Source organism: Aplidium turbinatum, chromosome 16, assembly GCF_918807975.1.
Source record: "Aplidium turbinatum chromosome 16, kaAplTurb1.1, whole genome shotgun sequence".
Classification (NCBI taxonomy): Eukaryota; Metazoa; Chordata; class Ascidiacea; order Aplousobranchia; family Polyclinidae; genus Aplidium; species Aplidium turbinatum.
Window position 1 is genome coordinate 14,209,199 of NC_137487.1, and position 19,424 is coordinate 14,228,622.

General features: G+C 35.8%; 1 protein-coding gene across 1 annotated transcript in view; it reads left to right on the forward strand.

Moving 5' to 3' along the window:
* Positions 1–9,812: 9,812 nt before the first annotated feature.
* Positions 9,813–19,424, forward strand: part of LOC145785497 (uncharacterized) — a 28,017-nt gene continuing 18,405 nt past the window's right edge. Inside the window, exons 1-12 of the mRNA XM_082597148.1 lie at positions 9,813–10,065; positions 12,138–12,312; positions 12,817–12,917; positions 13,230–13,418; positions 14,503–14,661; positions 15,876–16,101; positions 16,666–16,785; positions 16,872–17,073; positions 17,425–17,608; positions 17,753–17,860; positions 18,253–18,455; positions 18,754–18,898. Of these exons, the coding sequence (XP_082453274.1) occupies positions 9,868–10,065; positions 12,138–12,312; positions 12,817–12,917; positions 13,230–13,418; positions 14,503–14,661; positions 15,876–16,101; positions 16,666–16,785; positions 16,872–17,073; positions 17,425–17,608; positions 17,753–17,860; positions 18,253–18,455; positions 18,754–18,898 (2,010 nt within the window). The 5' untranslated portion in view covers positions 9,813–9,867. The remainder of the gene's footprint in view (positions 10,066–12,137; positions 12,313–12,816; positions 12,918–13,229; positions 13,419–14,502; positions 14,662–15,875; positions 16,102–16,665; positions 16,786–16,871; positions 17,074–17,424; positions 17,609–17,752; positions 17,861–18,252; positions 18,456–18,753; positions 18,899–19,424) is intronic.

Sequence of the window (19,424 nt, forward strand, 5' to 3'; positions counted from 1 at the left end):
GTGCTCTTACAATAAAGATGAAACGGGACAAGACGAGGAGGAAAGCAACATCTTTGACGTTTTTGATGATGATTAGCTTCAATCTATGTTTCGCTTACTTTGTTTAATTCTTGTTAACGAATGTAGAAGAATAAGTCCAACAGTGACGAATAATTTCAAATTTGCCTGGAATTCATAGATTTATTCTTTTGCTTAATCGGTAATAACTCTTTTTCTGTACATTTTTAGGGTTCTGGTTAATAGAAAAAGTTATTCCCCTTGAAAAAAGTTAAAAAATGATGTATAATATGTCCTATTTTGAAAAACTTGAAATTTTCATAAAGGGATTGTGACGTCATTTGGAAAAAGGGCTCAAAAGGGGGTTTCCCATCATCCGATTGATGGGGATTTTTTTCTGATCCATTTACATAGTATGGGGAAGGTCTGAGAAAAGTATCAGCTTAATAAAAAAAATTTCCCACAAAAAACCTCCCACGACTGCACTATTTGCCGCACTTGAACTTTGTGCCGGTAGCGACTTGTCATGTTCTATATTCACGTCAGTGTCTACAAGCTTGAGGTTGAAAGGAGGTGGAGCAAATGAAAACAAAATTATATGTGGTTCAAAACCTTGTCTACCATTATTTGTGATTTATAAGATTAACGACGGTGTTTTGCAATGTCACTTTATCTTTTTTTACTATGTAAAATTTAAATTTTTACAAATCAACTAATATTCAACATACTTTTAAAAACTACAAAAGTTATGGTTCAACTTCAAAGGTCTTTGAGAGTCGTTACACCAAGTTGAAGACTTAGGATTGAACTTTTGATTTTTCAATTCTATGATATTGCTTTTTGCGGTTCAATAATTGCTTAATTGCCACTGGAACTTAAATGTGGATCTCTGCTTAGAGTCCGCAGACTATGTGCTTTGATTCATAACAGGAAATCAATTTTTAGTATGAACATCTGTCGCATTCATTAAAATTCTTTGCTCTTGTTTATCCTTGGCTTGGAACTCGCACCCTAGTTGGATTTGTAGGCTATGTGTTCTCTAGGCTAGAGGGACCACTGGGCTATTTCTCAGGAAGTATCATTAAAACACGAAGTGTAGTTGTTTTTTGGCAAACTCCATCGTTTTGTCAGTTTCATTCGCTTAAACGCGAAAACATTTGAAAAGCTTCACAGAAAATGACTCGACTTTCCAAATATTGCATTAGGCTTAGGCTACTGGCTCAAAAAGGCGGCCTGAGCTTAGGCGTAATCAACAGTGATTTCATAGGTCAACTGTGGCACTACGTCGGCAAATGATAGGCCTGCGCCTACCATCAGAAATAAGAACGTGAGCCTACAGTAAAATTAAAAATAAATTTGAACATACCAGTAGCCTACTGGCTAAATTGAAAAAAAATATACGGCTGCGGTGAAAAACAATAGCATTTAAAATATCCTGCGTAACTACTGCTTGCTGTCGTGAAGGAGCTGACGTGGATATCAATGCTGTTGATGATTGACCGCGAGGAACACAATGAGAGAAAAGCATTTCTGCCTCGCGCAATTCTTGCCATATTGAACTAGGCCTTCCTACATCTCGTCGTGGGCTCGGCACTGTTATACGATGGGTGCTGAGAAGTAGACTTGTGTTTTAAACTTCTGCTTTTTGTAGCAAATGAGCAATCTTGTTCATAAGCTGAACATTGCAGCAGTGCAGTGATTTTTCAAGGATTTTTAGCTTAGCCTACGTTTCACTCACGGTAGTTTTACTTCAGAAAACCTAGAGAAATATAGATCAGTGTCTGTAATTTTAAGTTGGCCTAATTTGTAATCATCGTTGTCTACTAAGGTAGCCGACGACAGTGATTTTAAACCGGTTTTCTACAGAACAACAGTGTTCCGTGAAAGACTGTTAGGTCATTTATTTAAATTAAAAAAAAAAGATCTGACTCCCAAGGCAGGTAGGCTAGTAGCTTGGAGTCCTACACCATTGCGATGGAAGTGGGGTTCAGTAATGTTATGAAAGAATTCTGCTTTGAGTAATTAACTATTTGAATCAAGGAGAGCCTACGATAGCCAGGAGTAGCCTATTTGTTTGGACATTAAGTTTTGTCTGACTTCATCAATCTATTATTCTATTGGTAGCTCGTTTACTAAGCTACCATTGCTGAGGTTTTCATAACTCAAAGGTTTTTTTCTAACGCAAAATTTGCAATGAATTGTGTTTTTTTTATAGGTAGGGGAAACCTGTGTAATTTGATGCCTAATCGAAGGCAAATTTTAGTTACTAAGGCTATTTTTTTGTACCCTAAAAAACTCAAAAAGGTGACTTTAATTTTGCGAAAAAGTAACTCTATTCAACGAAAACAAGAAAGCGAAACAAATAGCAGCAATTCAACATAAAAAAGCAGCATCTAAACTAGTTTCAATTTGTGCTCAAATTATAATTACGGTACATATTCAAATTACACATATGTAATGTTTTAGCCTTTCTGGCAGAAAGTTTCTGTCAATCAAACACTTTAGCTGTTGCAGGGAAAACAAGTGGTTAAATATAATTAACATAATTTGTTCCATTAAAAACAGTTACTTTACGAGTTTTCGGGAATACACACGATACGAACAAGCATGGGCTCGTGCAAACCTAAAATCTGTACCATAGCCTAGTAGAAGATATATTAAAAGTCTTGGCATTACATAAAATGTAAATTCATCTCTCGAGTAGCAATGAAAGATAAATAAATAGGAAAATTAGGCAAAAAAGTATGCAAAATAAAGTGAGCTAACAAATGAAAAGTAACCTAAAAACACAAAAAGTGACTTTTGGTAATTTTATAACTTCTTAAATATTGACCCCACAACCATGAAATTTTGGTTCTGCATTTCTTTTATTAATTGGTACAAATAAAAAAGAAGTAACTTTAGTGACAAAAAATCGCCCTAATCATTTCAGGACATGGAAAGCGCTTTTCAACAGAAGTAGGCTAATTAAACTGTAATTGAAAGATAAAGGTAGAGACATTTTCACAGTGGCGTTTTGCCAGGAGCTGTAAACAACCTTAAAGAAAAATCACCCAGACAGCAAAATCTGTCATTTTTACATTGAATTAACGTCTGAAGACGTTGCATCAATGTGAAATAACAGATTTTGCTGTCTGGGAGAAGACTTTCGAAGTTTATTGTGTTGACATTATTTTTAGATATGTGGTTTCTTTGTACAATGTACAATTGTACATCCGTTAAAAAGGTTTTCTTTAATGCAATGAACTTTACCAAACCGGTTCTCAGACTGCAAAAATTACTCATTTTTACATCGATTCAACGTCAACTAACGTTGAATTAATGTAAAAATGTCAAATATTGCTGTCTGGGAATATGAGAGTTGGCATAATTTTGCAAAACAATAAGTAGGCTACGGTATATCTAAATGTCCAATCTTTATTCACATCATTGCATATTTTTACGATTTTCAATGATCCCCTTGTTTTGATGGAACCCGAGTAGGTTACAAAAGTTGTCTGCGCCTCCAGCGTTGCTTTTTTGTCAATCAGTTTCATGTTACACTGTATTTTCATAATAACATCGCAAGGGTCTGGAAAAAAGTAGAAGCGACAAAACGCGAACGTTAAAGTATCCTCGAGAGCGAAATGATTTTGGCACGATCGCAACACTTCGAATTAGCGGTCATTTAAAAAATAAATGTTGCATTAAGGCGAATGCTTGCTCCAGATGTTTTATTTTTGTTATTTTCGTTGCAAACAGACTAGGAAGTGACACAACGAAACGTCAGATACTTGTCACTACCATTCAGATGACCTCATTTTCTTTTCAAAGGATTGTTTGTTTTTTGTTTATTTTCCTTTGGAGATAAACAACACGATGATTTGAAAGGAAAGATATTATATCACAAAATGTAGGCTAATTCGCTATTAAAGGGAAGAACGCTACAACCTATGCATCGATTTTTCGACAATGTTTAATATTTTTATTAACGTTTCACGGAAATTTAGCCAAACTGATAATAATTTCTCTTAGTTTGTAAATTGGGCCGATTTTCAACTAATTTTGGGTCACTGTTAGCTTGGATTGATCAGATTGTCGTACCTAGTCAAGAATCTTGAATGATTCAATAACTTCAATTTATATGTTGCTACAAATTTATTTGAGACAGACCAGTCAAAATTTTTCATGAATTTTCTTGGGGTTATCTAAGGTCCATGGTAAAGGTCGCAGTGATCATATGTAAATACATTTCTTGCTAATTGCAGTACAATTGCTTAAAATACGGATAGACCTTCATATATTTTGTCTTTCTAACCCTAGAACCATAAAAGGAATCCCGACAATTGTGATATTTTGGCGATTTTTTTCTTCTAAATAGTAATATTTAATTTAGCGCTGAACTGACTCAAAAAGTAATTTAGTAAACTATATAATCGGCGTGTACATCTTGACAAAATTAATTCTGTAGTGATCGTAATTAACAAACCTTGTGTTTGTATGGAAGCTACAGCGCGTTATATAAATCTTTTTAGTCAAGTTCTCACATTGCAAAGATGAATTTAAATATTTTTGGTTAGATTTTATGACAGGCTTGATTTCCGTTTCCTCACCAAATTTTCAATCTTCTTTTCAGATTTTCCATTTCAAATGTAGTGCTGTTGCTGAGTTATGTCTGTTTATGGTTTAAAAAAGTTACCTCTCTACCCAAATTGTAAAATTTTCAATCTTGTACCAAACACGGAAAGCTAACGCCCGTAAAGTGGCAGTAAAATTTTCAATGTTAAGAAACCGTCATTAAAATCGAATAGTAGGCTACAAGATGCTTGTGCAATGTGCAAGCAAACTATATGTAGCATTGCAAGAAAAATGCAGTTTGTGGTGAGAAATTGAGACGACCATGAGTGACACTGTGTATTGAATGTTGAATAAAAAGGAAAAATAGATTATAAAGCAAAATTTTTTTTTTCTGTAAATTACGATTTTATCGCCACGTAGCCTAGGCTAATAAGTCTGTGACAAACTTTTTGCTAGTGCTTCAGAAAATCATTAAACAAAAATTCAAGATTTTCAACCAGGGTCAAGTGACAGCAACCAGTTCATCAATTTTTAAATTGCTCGAGTGGCTGCATCTTTCCTTTATTTTAAATTTTTAATGATGTGAAAAGTCTGAAATGTATTTCTCAACTGACTTGTATTTGAGCACTGTTAGGGTTCATTATCACTCTGGCAAACCTTGATTCGCATCATCGAAAGTTCGGAATGATTGTGCGACGTGCGTAGGCTGGTCCAAACTGTTCTCAACCCACGGAGCATAAAAGCAAGGCAAATGAACAATATGTTTGTCACGCTACGAAACGAGATTCTTCTAAATGGCGTAGCCTATAGCCAACCCTTTCACCAGTAGGCTGATGAACTAACTTTTAAAAGTTTATTTTCTTTTTTTTTGTGGAAAGTTGTTACAGAAACCCACTAGCCCAACGTTCAATAACAACTTGAAAGCGAGTGGTCTATTTACTGCACCTTGATTATTAAGCCTGCTTGTTAGCTGTTGCGTATCGATAAACCAATTTGCATTTACGAAATATGCATTGTTTTGTACATCAGCTTACCATCACGTGTGAGTGCTCTTGCTGCATATGCAGTATTTAATGTTAGCTTGGGCTGCTACTGCACATATACGTGCATGATGAGGTGTTTCATATTATAGGCTGTATGTTCAAACAGATTGCTGTGATTTAAACATTGGAAAATACCATAAATTTACAAGATACTGTCCGTTCGTGGTTTAAAAAGATTACCTTACACTTTTCAAAATAGCTTGAAGACAAAGTGTAAATGCGAATTACATTCTGTGGAACAAGCTCTCGCTATAGCCTATTATGTGAACATCCGCACTGTATCAAAATAAGATGGCAAATGATGTGTCTTGTAGTTAATTCATTCGGACGTGAAGTAATGTAGGTGAGTGCAACTCGGTAGCCATTGAACGATTTTCTGCTCCGAGCAACACAACGCAAATTAATAGCTCAGGATAAAATGTTGGCTTTTCAAGTGCTCTTAAATTGAATGCCAGCCCATAAATGTTAGTGAATCCGGTTACGGTATGTAAAACAACATTCTATTGATGTGTCAAATTAACCATTTTTGTGGAAAAAATAAAGAAATCACGATTGTTTTGCTGTGAAAAGTTCTTTAACTCTTTATATTTGATAGCACCGCTTATTTTGTCGCCTATTGCTTTTGATGACGTCAATTAAATCTAAATTGCAACATTGTCTCAATCCATCAAGTTGCGATCATAACACAACGTTTACTCGGCATAACACAGGAGATGTAGCATGTAGGTTAGGCCTACTCTGCAAATGTGTTCGACCCGTGTGAACAATACGCCACTGATTGTTTTCGTTTTTAAAAATCAGAAAATAGATCATCAGACTCTGTCCGAGGTAACGTAAAAAAAAGAAAGAAACAAGGCAGAGATGTGAATCTTCTAAACCTTCAAAAATTGAAACCTGATTGCAGTAATTTGGAAATACTCATGGATCTATCAGTTTGGATTCTCCCCCAAAAAAGTACTAAAAAAAACTTTTTGGTTCATTTCGTACTCCGCTTTTACTGAATCAAAAATTTCTAAAAAGAAACTAACTTGTGAGGTTTAACGAGTAGTAGCACAATTGATACACACAGAAATTCGACCATTGCAACTAATTTAAAACTCTGCAGAGTTAAATTAAATGTCAATCATGTTAAAAAAAGTACGCAGAGCATCAACGTTTTAGGTTTCACGCGCTAGAAACAACCTGATATAAATCGCAGGCAGGTTCAATCCGTAATCTGCTACAACAGATATCTTGCTTGTCAATCTCTACATTGTAGCCTATTAATTATCACTTTCAAGCAGGCCTCCCACAACAACATTGAGCGTGATGGTCACGTGATGCTCAGAGCGTGATAGTTACCTACGTAAAGATCCAAGATTGGACAGTTGCAAAGAGAAACTATGAAACCAAAAACGAATAAACAAGTTATTTTCATCATTCTTTTTATCTTTGTGTTTTAACTGACAGACAGACACTCATTAAACTTTGTGACTAAAGTAGGCTATGCTTAATTTCAGAGCATGGTGTAGCCAAAACATGAGACAAGACCTAGCAATTGAAGACCTGAGTAACAGAACTACTAAGTCCAAAATACGATTTTTGAGAAAAGCTAGTTAATTTTTTTCAAAGTTGTTAAATCTTTTATCTCGATGCAAATACCAGCGTGTGTTATAGCGAAATTGAGTCTCTTTTTAAGCAGATTTTGCGCGGCACAGGCACTGAACATTAGGCCGACAACATCTGTTTGGTGATAACTCAATTTCCACAAAAAGTAAATATCTAGTTTTTGAATTCACGTGTTCATTGTTGTTTTCTTTCTTGAATGAAGTTGTAAGTAAGGAAAACGTAAAGAAATTGTAAAGTACTAAGGTAGGGAATTTTAACAATAATCTAACAATGATGTTTGACTGTGATGATAATATTAAATGAAAGTTAAAGATTTTTGAAAAATTCTCAGGTGCTAATGTTGATACACAATGTCCAGAAGCTTGGACCATATCATTATCATTCCTTAACCAATGAGATCTTTCCTTGAACAACGGTTCTGCAATGACGGAGAGTCGAGTGGTTTCAGGCTTGTAGGAGTTTAAAGGAAATTCTATTATGTTTGCGTAAAAGATTTATTCTACTGCCTTCAATTATTGCATTATTATAATCCGGTCAATGCAATGTGTAAATTATATTGTTCAGTGAATAGAAAAATTGTTTTCTTTATAAAAGAATTACCTTCAGAAAATTATTCTCCAACTACCAGCACTGGACAAAAATAATAATTAAACTCACGATTCCTTCCATTCACATGGTTTAGACTATGACATTAGACTTTCCCAATCTGTTTTGTTTTTTGTGTTGTACAGCCTATTATGAATGATCAGATACAAATTTATGTGAATCAATAATGTGCTTGACTGCATTTGTAATGTACCTGTCTGTGTCTGATTGACAGGGCTGTCTCATGCTCGGTTATCGCCTGTCGCCTTTGAGAAGGTGAGGTTCTGATCGTGCTGCGGTTGTTTGGTATTCGTGCTCATTTCCTCACTCAAGATTCTACCTAGGCAAGGCAACGTTAATGCAACGATTGATTATTATAAAAAGTGTTGTTTTGTTACTGATTAGACAAGTTGCTAAAGCTTTAAATTCAATATTGGCCTAATGTTTTTTTTATTTTTTTTTTATCCAACTTTTAGTTTCGTTATATAATTGTAGGCTACGCCTAGTTTTTATGTACTAACTACTTGTGGAATGTGGATTTAATGCCGAGGAAATTTAAGATTATTTTTATCGTAGAAAGATTTTTTTCAAATGGAAGAGGAAATGAAGTGTGCATTTGCCCAATTGAAATTCTTTCAATGCGATGTGAAAAACTCGGCACACTGAATTTTTTTGGTCTCTCTGCAAACAGTATTTGCCATTGTTTCTGTGTTTGGCAAACATCACCGATTTGTGCCTGAGTTGGTACCTCCCGTTAAAATAACACCTCGACAAGTCCTGGACCATTACCTTGCGTTTCCTATGTTTGAAAATTGTCCCAAACTCAGACAGCAAAATGTAGACGTTGAATCAATGTAAAAATGACAGATTTTGCTTTCTGGGAAGGAATCCCGTATATATTAGCACAACAATGTTTTTATCAAGCAGCTGTGCTGAAGTTTTTAACCAATGGGATTTTGGCAAGGGTTAAATAACCCGAAGGGTGGAAAATTACAACTATTATTTAATGGTCTTGAAAATGTTTGTTGTTAGGAGTAAAATTACACAAGAGTGGCCTTTGTCTAACTTTATTGTCTTTTGCGAATTAATTTCTCACAATGGAAAGAAAAACTGACTCACTTCCATGTGTGCACTGTCAAATCCACGATAGATGTTACAGAAAAGCATTGAAAACACTCCGACAAAGAAAAATTTAGTGATTTGCAGAGTTTAAATTTCAATCGACATTTTTGTTAAATGACCTACTTGAAGTGGCCCATTGCATATGCATTTGCCGTAGAAGCAATAAAACTTTTGCGATTGTTTGATTGGAGTTTGCAAAACATAATGAAGTTTGATTGCTGGTAGTGAGTCGCGACCCGGCAAATGTATTTTGGTAGACTATGGTTTTTATTCGTTTCTTGCCAGTGAAGAGAACGCAGGATATGACTGTATTGAAATGCTCGATTTCATTCCTTGCTTCTAGAGATTTTGCTATTTCCTGCGCTTTCATATTTTATTTGTGTAAGAAAAACAAAAAAAAATTAGAAAACGTAGCCTACCGTACGCTTCGTCATGAAACGGGAAGTTAGAATTTTAATTCAAGCAGAGACGAAAGAATGAAAATTTTACAGCAGACGAGCATGAAAAAAGCTCTCGTAAATATAGTCAAGTCGCCATGTAAAAATATGTTCTCACAATTTGTGATAAAAAAGCTTTCTTGGTTCTGTGACGATAGATACAATATTTACAAGTCATTCTTGCGAGACAATAGAAGTTGCTGTAGGCTACCTAGTTGCAAAATATTGGATCGCTCAGTAGGTGACAGATTTTTTTGATTACTTAAGAGTGAATAAACTTCCATAGAAAAATAGATAGCTTAGAGTAAATATGTTTGATTCAGGCTTAGTTGATAAACTATCAATGCCTAAGTTAAGCAGATGCTTTGCTTTTGAGAAAGTTTGTCTGCCTGGTTAAAAAGTCTCACTACCATTTTATTTAATCGACATCGTTTCTACATGCAGTAACGTAAAGTAAAAAATTTTTTGGTACATTTTGCTTTGTCCCTGGTGAAGCAAAGCTCTGAAAAAGTAGAGCAATGGAACTGAAAGAGAAGAAAGGAGGAGGAGGGGTGCTTACTGGAACCAAGGCTTTGGGAGCAGCTTTAGTGGCAAACATAAATCCAGCATTGGCCCAGCAATCGCCCAGCCACGAACATGTGACAACCCCTTTGATACAAGGGGACAACAACAGGGTGTTCACTCAGTCGGATTTGGCAAACCTCACCTTTCATCAGGTAAGACAAATCTTTCGCTAACGTAATCAATTTATGAAGACCACTATTTCCCAACAGCTTTTCTGTTGTTTTTATATAATGCTTTCAAAAAAATACTTTTTTAATCAAAACGCGATGGCTTACGTAAATTGAACGTTAATAGTTTCAAAAAGAACGTAATATTCAGTACAAAATGTGTATGTGGTTAGACGATAAATTGTTTGTTCGTGCTTTGATGTTTTTCTATTATATAAGAAGCCATTAGCTGTGGCTAAGGTAGCAATTTCACAACCCAGTGGAAACCTAACACTTTAACAAGATTATAATTTTTAAATTATTTTGTGAACAGTAGGCTTAGATATAAGTAATTTTGTTATTGCATTTTATAAGATTGTAGCGTGAGTTTTCAAACTTGGATGGCAAAACATAGCCGGCCTGAAACAAAACATGACCGCAAAACATGACATGCCCCTGATGCTGGAAGAAGCTTAAAAGATATTGCTATCTAAAGCTTACAAAAAAAATTGTGAACGTTTTTTCGTAGCAATAGTTTTTGATTTTCTCACTTTCATTAAACTACACTAGCCTTCGGCATTATACGAGTATTTGAGTTTTCGAAGCATTGTTGGATTAATTTTAAAGTTAACATTTGATAAATTTAAACATAAAATAGGCCAGCATAACGAATATTGTTTGCAACCAAATAAGAGAATTTTGAAAAGTTGGAGCAAAAACCGCAGCGGCTCTGAACGAATATTGTCATGCGGTTGCACAGATTTGGAACCTTCAGTTGATTAAGTCCTGTCATTCCGTTTGATGTTTCGTAAAAAAGACACGTAGTTGGCGAATGTCAATATCAAATTTAAATGTTTGTTGGTTTAATTCTTTTTTAAGAATTATGTAAGCTGAAGCAAATTGCCCTTTCGTGATCAGCCGACCATACCATTTCATACCCTTCAATGACATTGGCGTGACAAATGCAAAACTTCCATTAGTGCAAAATGTTGGGGTGGCACAGTGAACTGTGAAATTTGATATGTGAAGCTTTTTTTTTATTTTTTATACACTTTTTGAGTTTTTTTACTTTGTCATTGACAGGTGGCATAGATATTGACTATCTATGAAGCATGCAATGCAGTTTATGGAATTTTTCATCCGTCATCAAAGTCACATAACCTACATGCGAACACATTTATACCTTAGCTTACCCAGGCAGCGAAATCCGTCGTTTTTCCATTGATTCTGATGCGTCTGTAGACGTTAAATCAATGTAAAAATTCAAGATTTTGCTCTCTGGGTAGAGCCCGCAAAAGAAGACAAAACTTTCATCTGTTATCTCCCTAAAATCACCAGTATTGACTGAAAATGTTTTCTATTTTGCCTTATGTAATAGGACACAATGTAAAGTTACTTTAAAGCAGTATATTCTGACGCAAAAGCAACGTAACGTAATCAATTGCATACAATTCGCAGAGACAACCATTTTAAACAAAGCCAACTTTGATTGAAAATAAAATTTAACCAACACTTTGTCAAATTGAAGTTTGCCGAGCTTTCCTACGAAGTATGAAGATTGTGTTGACGGATCCTTACTATAACTTATGTTTTGAACAAAAATACAACCTTTAGAGTAACTTGCGTTCTTCTGGTGACTATTTACTAGGTTACCTTCTGATGTTAAAGCATAATCACCAGAAGAACGCAAGTTACTTTAATTATCAAATGCCTGGTGAACAGTCTCACTCTGTTTTTAATACAACCTTTGTTGACATTTTCAACACACCATTTTACTTGGTTGTATGATTACTGATGTAAACAACAGAATTGCTTTTTAGCACTTAAAATGGCGTTGTTTTACCGATGTCAAGATCTATGCATTGAAACAGCACATCTAATAGACTGCTGAAGCTATTCAGAGGTCAATTTATTTTACTCTCAGGTAGCGAAGTGGCTCTTTTTTATTTTGATTCCGATAATGCAGACGTAGAATCAATGCAAAAATGGATTAATTTTCTAGATGGGCTGTCATGTCATTATCATTACGGAATTGCATAACAACCAATCACGTTCCTAACCAACTACATTTATATTAGGCTGCTCGCGAGGGTGATGTGATGCTGATGGAAAAGCTTCTCGAACGTCTTCCCCACTTACAACAAAGAAAAAAAAGGCTGAACGCAAAGGACGAAGGGAAATTGACCCCTATACATTACGCGGCAAGATACAGCCATTATCACATGATCAATTTCTTGATAGTAAATGGCGCCAGTAAGCATTTCCCGTTTAAAAAACGAAATGTGGCACTTTTACAACATTAAATAACATCTATTTTAGCTACATGTAAGAAAATATTTTATGATTGTAAAATGGTATGACAAGTTTTGATCCTATCAAATGCATCAAAAACAAAATGAATGCTGCATTTTACAATTTTGCAGTTGCATTTCTAAAACCAATGCACAAAACATAGACTTAATAAAAAATCCTTTCTACCATCATTCTTTCAGCGGATGGCTTCTGATTTTCTTTGATAGTGCAATGTTATAATTAATTAGCATTAACTCAATCACCATTAAATATCCGTATTTGTTATCGAAACATGGTACAACTGACTTTTAAAATGATACGACTTGCTTTATTTATTGCGAGGAGCAATGAAGATGACTGAAGATTATGATAAGAGGACGTTGCAGATAAGAAAATGGTATTTTGCTTAAAGATCTTTGCTTTAAGAGTGATTACAACTAACTCATAACTTGTGTATTTATCAAGACGTTCAGAGCAAAGGGGAAGATGATTCGACTCCGCTACATTACATTGCAAAGTACAAGAAGAAGAAGGCCGTAGAAGTATCGGGGACCTTGGAAGACGGGGTAAAATTCTCACAGTTGTTGTAATGAGTAACCTGAAGAAGTTAGCAATATTTTCGTGAAACCATTAGACACATATTGTATAATTATCACTGACAAATGGCTAGATCATCACTAGGTTATAGTTTATTTTGATTGTTTCTAACCAGTGACAATATGGTGGGAATCTTACAAGTTTAGTGATAACTCTATCTTTTCTTTTAGTTCTATTATCACTTAATAGGCCTGGATGCTGTTCACAACTTATATATCTACGAAATACTACAAAAAAAGCTATTTATCTCTTTACAATTGTTAAAAACAATAGCCTTTTAGGATTCAAGCTCTGACGAAGAAGCACTTCCTCCAGAAGAGATATTTAGCTGCTTGAAATTGTTGGTGGAACATGGAGCTCAAGTGAACACTCGCGATGCCATGGGATTAACTCCTCTTCATCAAGCCTGCACCAGAGGGAACACCAGTGCTGTTCGAGAGCTTTTAGAATGCGTCGGACTAGCTCTGGAGGTAAAACTAGTTTGGCAGCACGTAACTTACTATGTGTTCAGGACCAGAGCTGTAAGAACTTGTAACTTGTAGCTTTATTTTGAGTTATTTATTTTAAAGTGTAGAATGACATCATGATTACATCGTAGTTGGCTATACTGCTATGCTTCTTAAACCAACATTAAAAAGCGTTGATAGATACCCTTCAAGATGTGTCACGTGCAATGCAATAGCAAAAATTAGCACGACAAGGTAGGGATCACTTACAGAAAAAATTAAATGGTTAAAAGTGAAAACACATATTTTGGAATGCAGTTGAACAAATCGGTGTGGTTAAAAGCATGGAATCTTGCAATCTGGCACAACTAAGAAAGCAGCAGCATTTTGTATGTATTTAAATCAATCTGCTAGTTGAGGAGTGAAAGTGTTAGTAGGTTATATTGGTGAAACACGCTAGGATCTGTGTGACGTTGCCTCAACAAACAACAATCCCACACAAACCAAACACTGCAGTGATTAATGTCTTTCGATAGTTCATTAATCAGTTCACAAGTTAACCAAAATCCTACTCACCACCGGTGAGTACAGTGTTTTTAAGACATTTCATACAGTGAAAAATTTCAAGCAACAATAGCTTGCAACGCTGCTACGTAGTTTTATGTAAGTGGCTTAGACTGGATGGTCGATTGGCAAAATGGCTGCTAAAGCACGTTTCACGTTCGAAAGGCCATTGGTTCGACACCTTATGAAAGCAAGTATGTTTTGACATGGCGCTCAAGACATGCTTGGAGGTGGACACGAAAGTTGGCTTTCTTGCTTTCCAAGTTTATTTAACCTAAATCTTCTCTAACCGAACATTAGTCCGGAAATGACAAAATGTAAGTTGCCTTAGAAAATGAAAAATATACATAACCTAATTTCTAAAAGAGGCTTCGTCACTGACGCTGTTTACTCTTCGTCAGTACTTTATCTAATGCGTTGTTTCAATTACTCTTTCATCACCATCATTTTTAGGCAAGACTTCATGAAAAAAGTAAGAAAAACCTTCCGAAGAAATGCTCCCTATGTTTACACGATTCAACTTCTTGGTATCAATTTTTTTCAGATGACAGACCATCAAGGCATGACAGCTCTTCATCTCTCCTGCTTATATGGAAGAAAAACCATTGTGAAAATGCTCTTGGAAGCAGGAGCTAACTTGAGATGCAGAGACAAAGACATGACAACTCCTCTTCACTTAGCATGTGCTGAAGGAAGCCAAGTGGTAACATATAGTGCAGTTAAAGTAGGCTATATATTCAACAATAATAATGGTGTATAAGCGGTTTTTCGACAAACAACAAGGTTGTTTTCTCCTCCATTATTGTTGTTATTTTAACAATTATTTAAATTTAGAACTCTTGCATTGAAGTCCCCGCTGAGTTCCTGTCTCAGGTATCAAAGAATGCGTTCTGTTAACAATGATTTGCTCTGGGATTGTATAAACCCACAGCAAACCGACTGCCCCGATAGCTCAGTTGGTTAGCACGTGACTTCGTGAACGAAGAAACTTCAAGATGAAACGGCGCTAGTTAGACTTTCGGGGTGTGCGAAGAAAAAAATTCCGAAAATAAAGATTCAAAACCAAGTAACCAAACTCTTTGTAACTGGCGTTGATAAGATTCGGTAGGATTATATAACTTTAAAACCCTAAATTATACATGAGTTTAGAATTGGCCACAGTGTAAATTAAGCTATTTGCTTCACTGTGAATAACGGCAATCTGATTAACGTCACACCAATAGAGAAAAATCTAACCAACCTTTCTAAAGCTTTTTAAAAGTTTTTGTAGCCTAAATTTCTTGAGGCAAACGTTTCTGCAGTCGATGGAAAACTTTTGGCAACTGCTGTGGTTTGTCGGTCGCGTATTTGCGTTGCGCATGGCAACTAACCGATGATATTTGAGTTGCAAAATTATTGAATGAAAATTAAAAAGTACATATTTGACTTTTACACATGCTGGACTTAGTGGTGTTTATTTTATGTCGTAATAGATTTCTCTTCCAATAGCTTATCATGTCAAATACGACCTCGTGATGTCTATTAGATTCTGTCAAGAAGATAATGTCATGTCAGCATTTTTGCTCAGCGTTGGCTATAGGTAGATTTTTACATGACCTGTAAATGCTACTGTAGTAGCGTACGGTAGGCTACTGGTGTATCTATGGAAAGCTTCTCTTGCGGCATTACTGCCTGAAAATCTGAAATGATTTGATGTCGTAACACCAAGGTGTCGCATAAGACAAGGACATCTAGGTGCACAGTCAAAGCAAAAAAGATGATTTTAGATCTGCGCACAATACAAAAAATCGTATGTCTATACTGCATCAAACATACATAACTTATACATGTTCAATGATGTAGCATATAGCCTTTCTATAAATCAGTTGCGACTTACGGTCACTGAATGAAGGTTTAACTTATAATAAAATGTTGCAGATTGCCCAATTTTTATTGGACAAAGCTGATGCCCTATCAGAGTCAGCTGAAGAAAGTGGTTACAATACAATTGACGAGAACAGCAAGTCGAATAACAACGACAACAAAACCCACCACCGGAAACACAGCAACAACGGCCTTCAAAACAAAGCCATCGACCCAATCAAGAAATTAGAAAGATTACAAACAAGCAGTTCATTGTCATCAAAAGCTGGCTCTGGATTGAGTATGAATGTTGAACACGTTAATAGCATAGAAAAAAGTTTTGTTTTTTATTAATAGCATGTGCTTTAGACCAATAGACTATCACTGGTCTTTTCCCTTATATAATTCATCAGAAACAACTCTGGATTTTGCAAATAATGAACCAGCAAGCAACGCCAGTTTCACCCATCGAGGTATGCGTTTCATCAATGCTCTTTTGACCGTGTAACCAATAAACAAAAACAGCTCACCATTTAGCGGTAGGCTGCCTAATAGGCCTCCCTGGTTGCTTGCAATATTTAGCAACAACATTTTAACAAGTGAAAATTTCAGTCTGTAAATCTGGTTGTTCTGCGCCTGTGATTCAAAGCTTGTGAAAATACCCAAATCAACTAGAAGCAAACTTCCAAAGAGGCTTTCTCCGTCCAAAGGATAAAGTTTTCCAACAATTAATCAAGACAAAAAACACTTGTAAAATTAAATATGTCTAGTTTAGTAAGACATAAAGGAACGTCTGGCAGTTTATTATTTCCATTAATAAAGCAAAGTTTGCATTCTTTCATTGGTGACACGTCTTCATTTATAGAAGGATCAGCAGAGCTCCTCCAAGATGTTGATGGAGATAAAAATCTTCCTCTTCACCTCGCCATAGAAAACGGCCATCTTAATCTGGTGAAGTTTTGCATTGATCGAGCAAAGCAATCAGGTAGATTGAAACCGAAAGTTTAATTATAGTCATTGGTCGTCGATGGTTTGTAATATCTTTACAAAACTAACCTGACACTGTTGCAGGTTTGGGAAGTATGATCCAAGTATGCCGATCCAGAGACGACTCTTGTCTTCACTTGGCGGTTCAGTCCAACAGCCTGGAAATCGTCATGCTGTTGCTGAACGAAGGGGCCGACGTAAATTCGAGGAATTCTTCTTTAGTTACCCCACTACTGCTCAGCGCTCAGCACAATGCACACACCATTGTGAAGTATCTACTTGATAAGTAAGAAAAACGATTTTATACAAAGTTTATATCAAAGGATTACAAAAAAGTTATTATAAAGATAAATCTACTGCAAGTTTTAGAGTTGGTGTGTTCTACTCGAATATTAGACTGACATCTGGTCATAGTAGACCTACAGTATTTGGTTGTAATGCTGTATATAGCACAATTTCGTGTATTTAGACCTACTGTATGTTGTACATTATTTTGTAAAAATTTTGTTCTTGTACATTATAACGTTGTGAAATAATGCATCCGTAGAGTGGAATGTTTAAAAATCGCACAAAGCTGTCAGCCTCATATTGATAGCTTGGATTGAGAACTTTAATTAAAAGAAACAACATTCTTTAGTGGAGCAAATATTGAACTGAAAGATTCCGACTTCATGACTCCTCTTCTTTTGGCGTCACGCTACGGACATTTGGAGACTATCTCGTGGCTACTGAAATACAACGCGGATGTCACAGAGACTGACAAAGACGACAAAACGTGTCTTATGTGGGCGGCAGAAGAAGATCGAACAGACGCCATATTGGTTTGTGGAATAAAAACTTCAAGTTGTATTCTGGTGGTTCCTTTACAAGTTAAGACTTTAAATCCTTTTTTTAATTGAAATAGAAACTATTTAATCGTTTGGCCTTGGCTGATTTGTTCTTAAATATATAATTTATTTTTTTAGCTTTTGTTGAAAAAGAACAAGATGAAAGTGATGATAGAAGAAAGAGATAAATACAACAACACCGCTCTGCATTTGGCTTCAATGAAAGGACATACGGACACAGTTAAAGTAACGGCACTCTGCTTGTTTCAACTAAACCTTATCCTCGAAGTTTACAAACGTTTTCTAAGCGATTAGCCTAATGGCCTAAACTAACTGATGTCGTTGAATTCGTGCTAATCGTACGTTAAACTTGAATAAAAAGTATAATCAGGTTAATAGTTGGAGGAAATAACATTGGTCTACTTGAGAAAGCGTCATAGACTACGGGGATAGACAATAGCGTTGACAAGGAAGGGGTGGGGGCCGGGGGGGAGTTCAGGAGGTACTTTTGGATTCCGGTCCGGGATGATTTTAGGAGCTCGCAATTTTTCCAAGTGACTCGAAACTTCAAGAAACCACGGCGTGTTCTTGCATTTTCATCAAAAACGAACGTTAAACTTGATTCAAAACTTTTCAAGTTACTTTTGGACCACCGTGCATCAGCGGATATCAAAAACGATGATGATCGCACCACACTGCACATGGCGGCTGCGCATGGCCATGACGTCATCATACCTGAACTAGTTGCTCGCGATCGGTCGATAATAAATTCTGGTGATGAAGAGTCAAACACGGCGCTCCATCTTGCTGCCATTGGTGGAAACCTGAAATGTGTTGCAGTGTAAGTGGCTGCTGGTGTTTTAGTCGAAAATATCTATAGTTGTTTATCAATCGTTTTCTCGTCAATAAAGTTTCTTCATAATTTACCAACCTGCAGGGTTGGCATCGTTTACTCAAATGTTCTTCGCTTAGTTAAGATTGTTGCAGAGTAAACATTTTTACGCAAGCTGTTTATTTCATCTATTTTCTTTGATATAGCAATAGGAATCGACCATCGCATTAGATAAAGTTCAATTTGCAGTTAAGTTTCCGGAATAAACTTTTTGATAAAGAAATCAAAAACATGAACTATGTTTCAGCTTGGTTCAATCTGGGGCCAACATTGAGATTCGGAATGCACGACAGTGGACGCCGCTAGACTGCGCTGCTGCGTACGGGTGGGTAAAAGCTGCGCGGGCTTTATTAGAAGCTGGTGCTAGCGTACAACCAAAGGGGAAGATCAAGGTAAACTTGTTATTTGTAATAAGGTCAACTATGTCACAGAAATCATAGGTTAACCGTACTTGAAAAAAATCACGTTTTTTAATTTTGTTTTGCATATTGAAATACAAAGTTTAATCATTCTAATTGTTTTTAAATCAAAGAAGAAAAGAACTTGAAGTAATTCTCAAGTAACAAAGTAATTTTTAATGATGAGGAATTAAAGGCCAATTAAAAGATTACGATTGGATGACATTTAAGCAGTAAAGCAGACCGATGTCGAAACGTGTACCGTACTTCATAAAAAATATTGCAAGTTCTTACAACAGTACTGCTTTACATCAAGATTTTGGATTAAATCTTGTGCGTCTGACTTTATAAGCAAATTAATTTTTTTTTTTTTTTTTATGTATGTTTAATGAATGTCGTTACAATAAGAATCATAAGCTTAACATCAAAAGACATGAAGTTACTCATGTGACCGTGAAAAGGTTCAATGAAGAAACTTGACATTTCACTTCATTTTGTGTCTTTCATTAGATGCACGCCT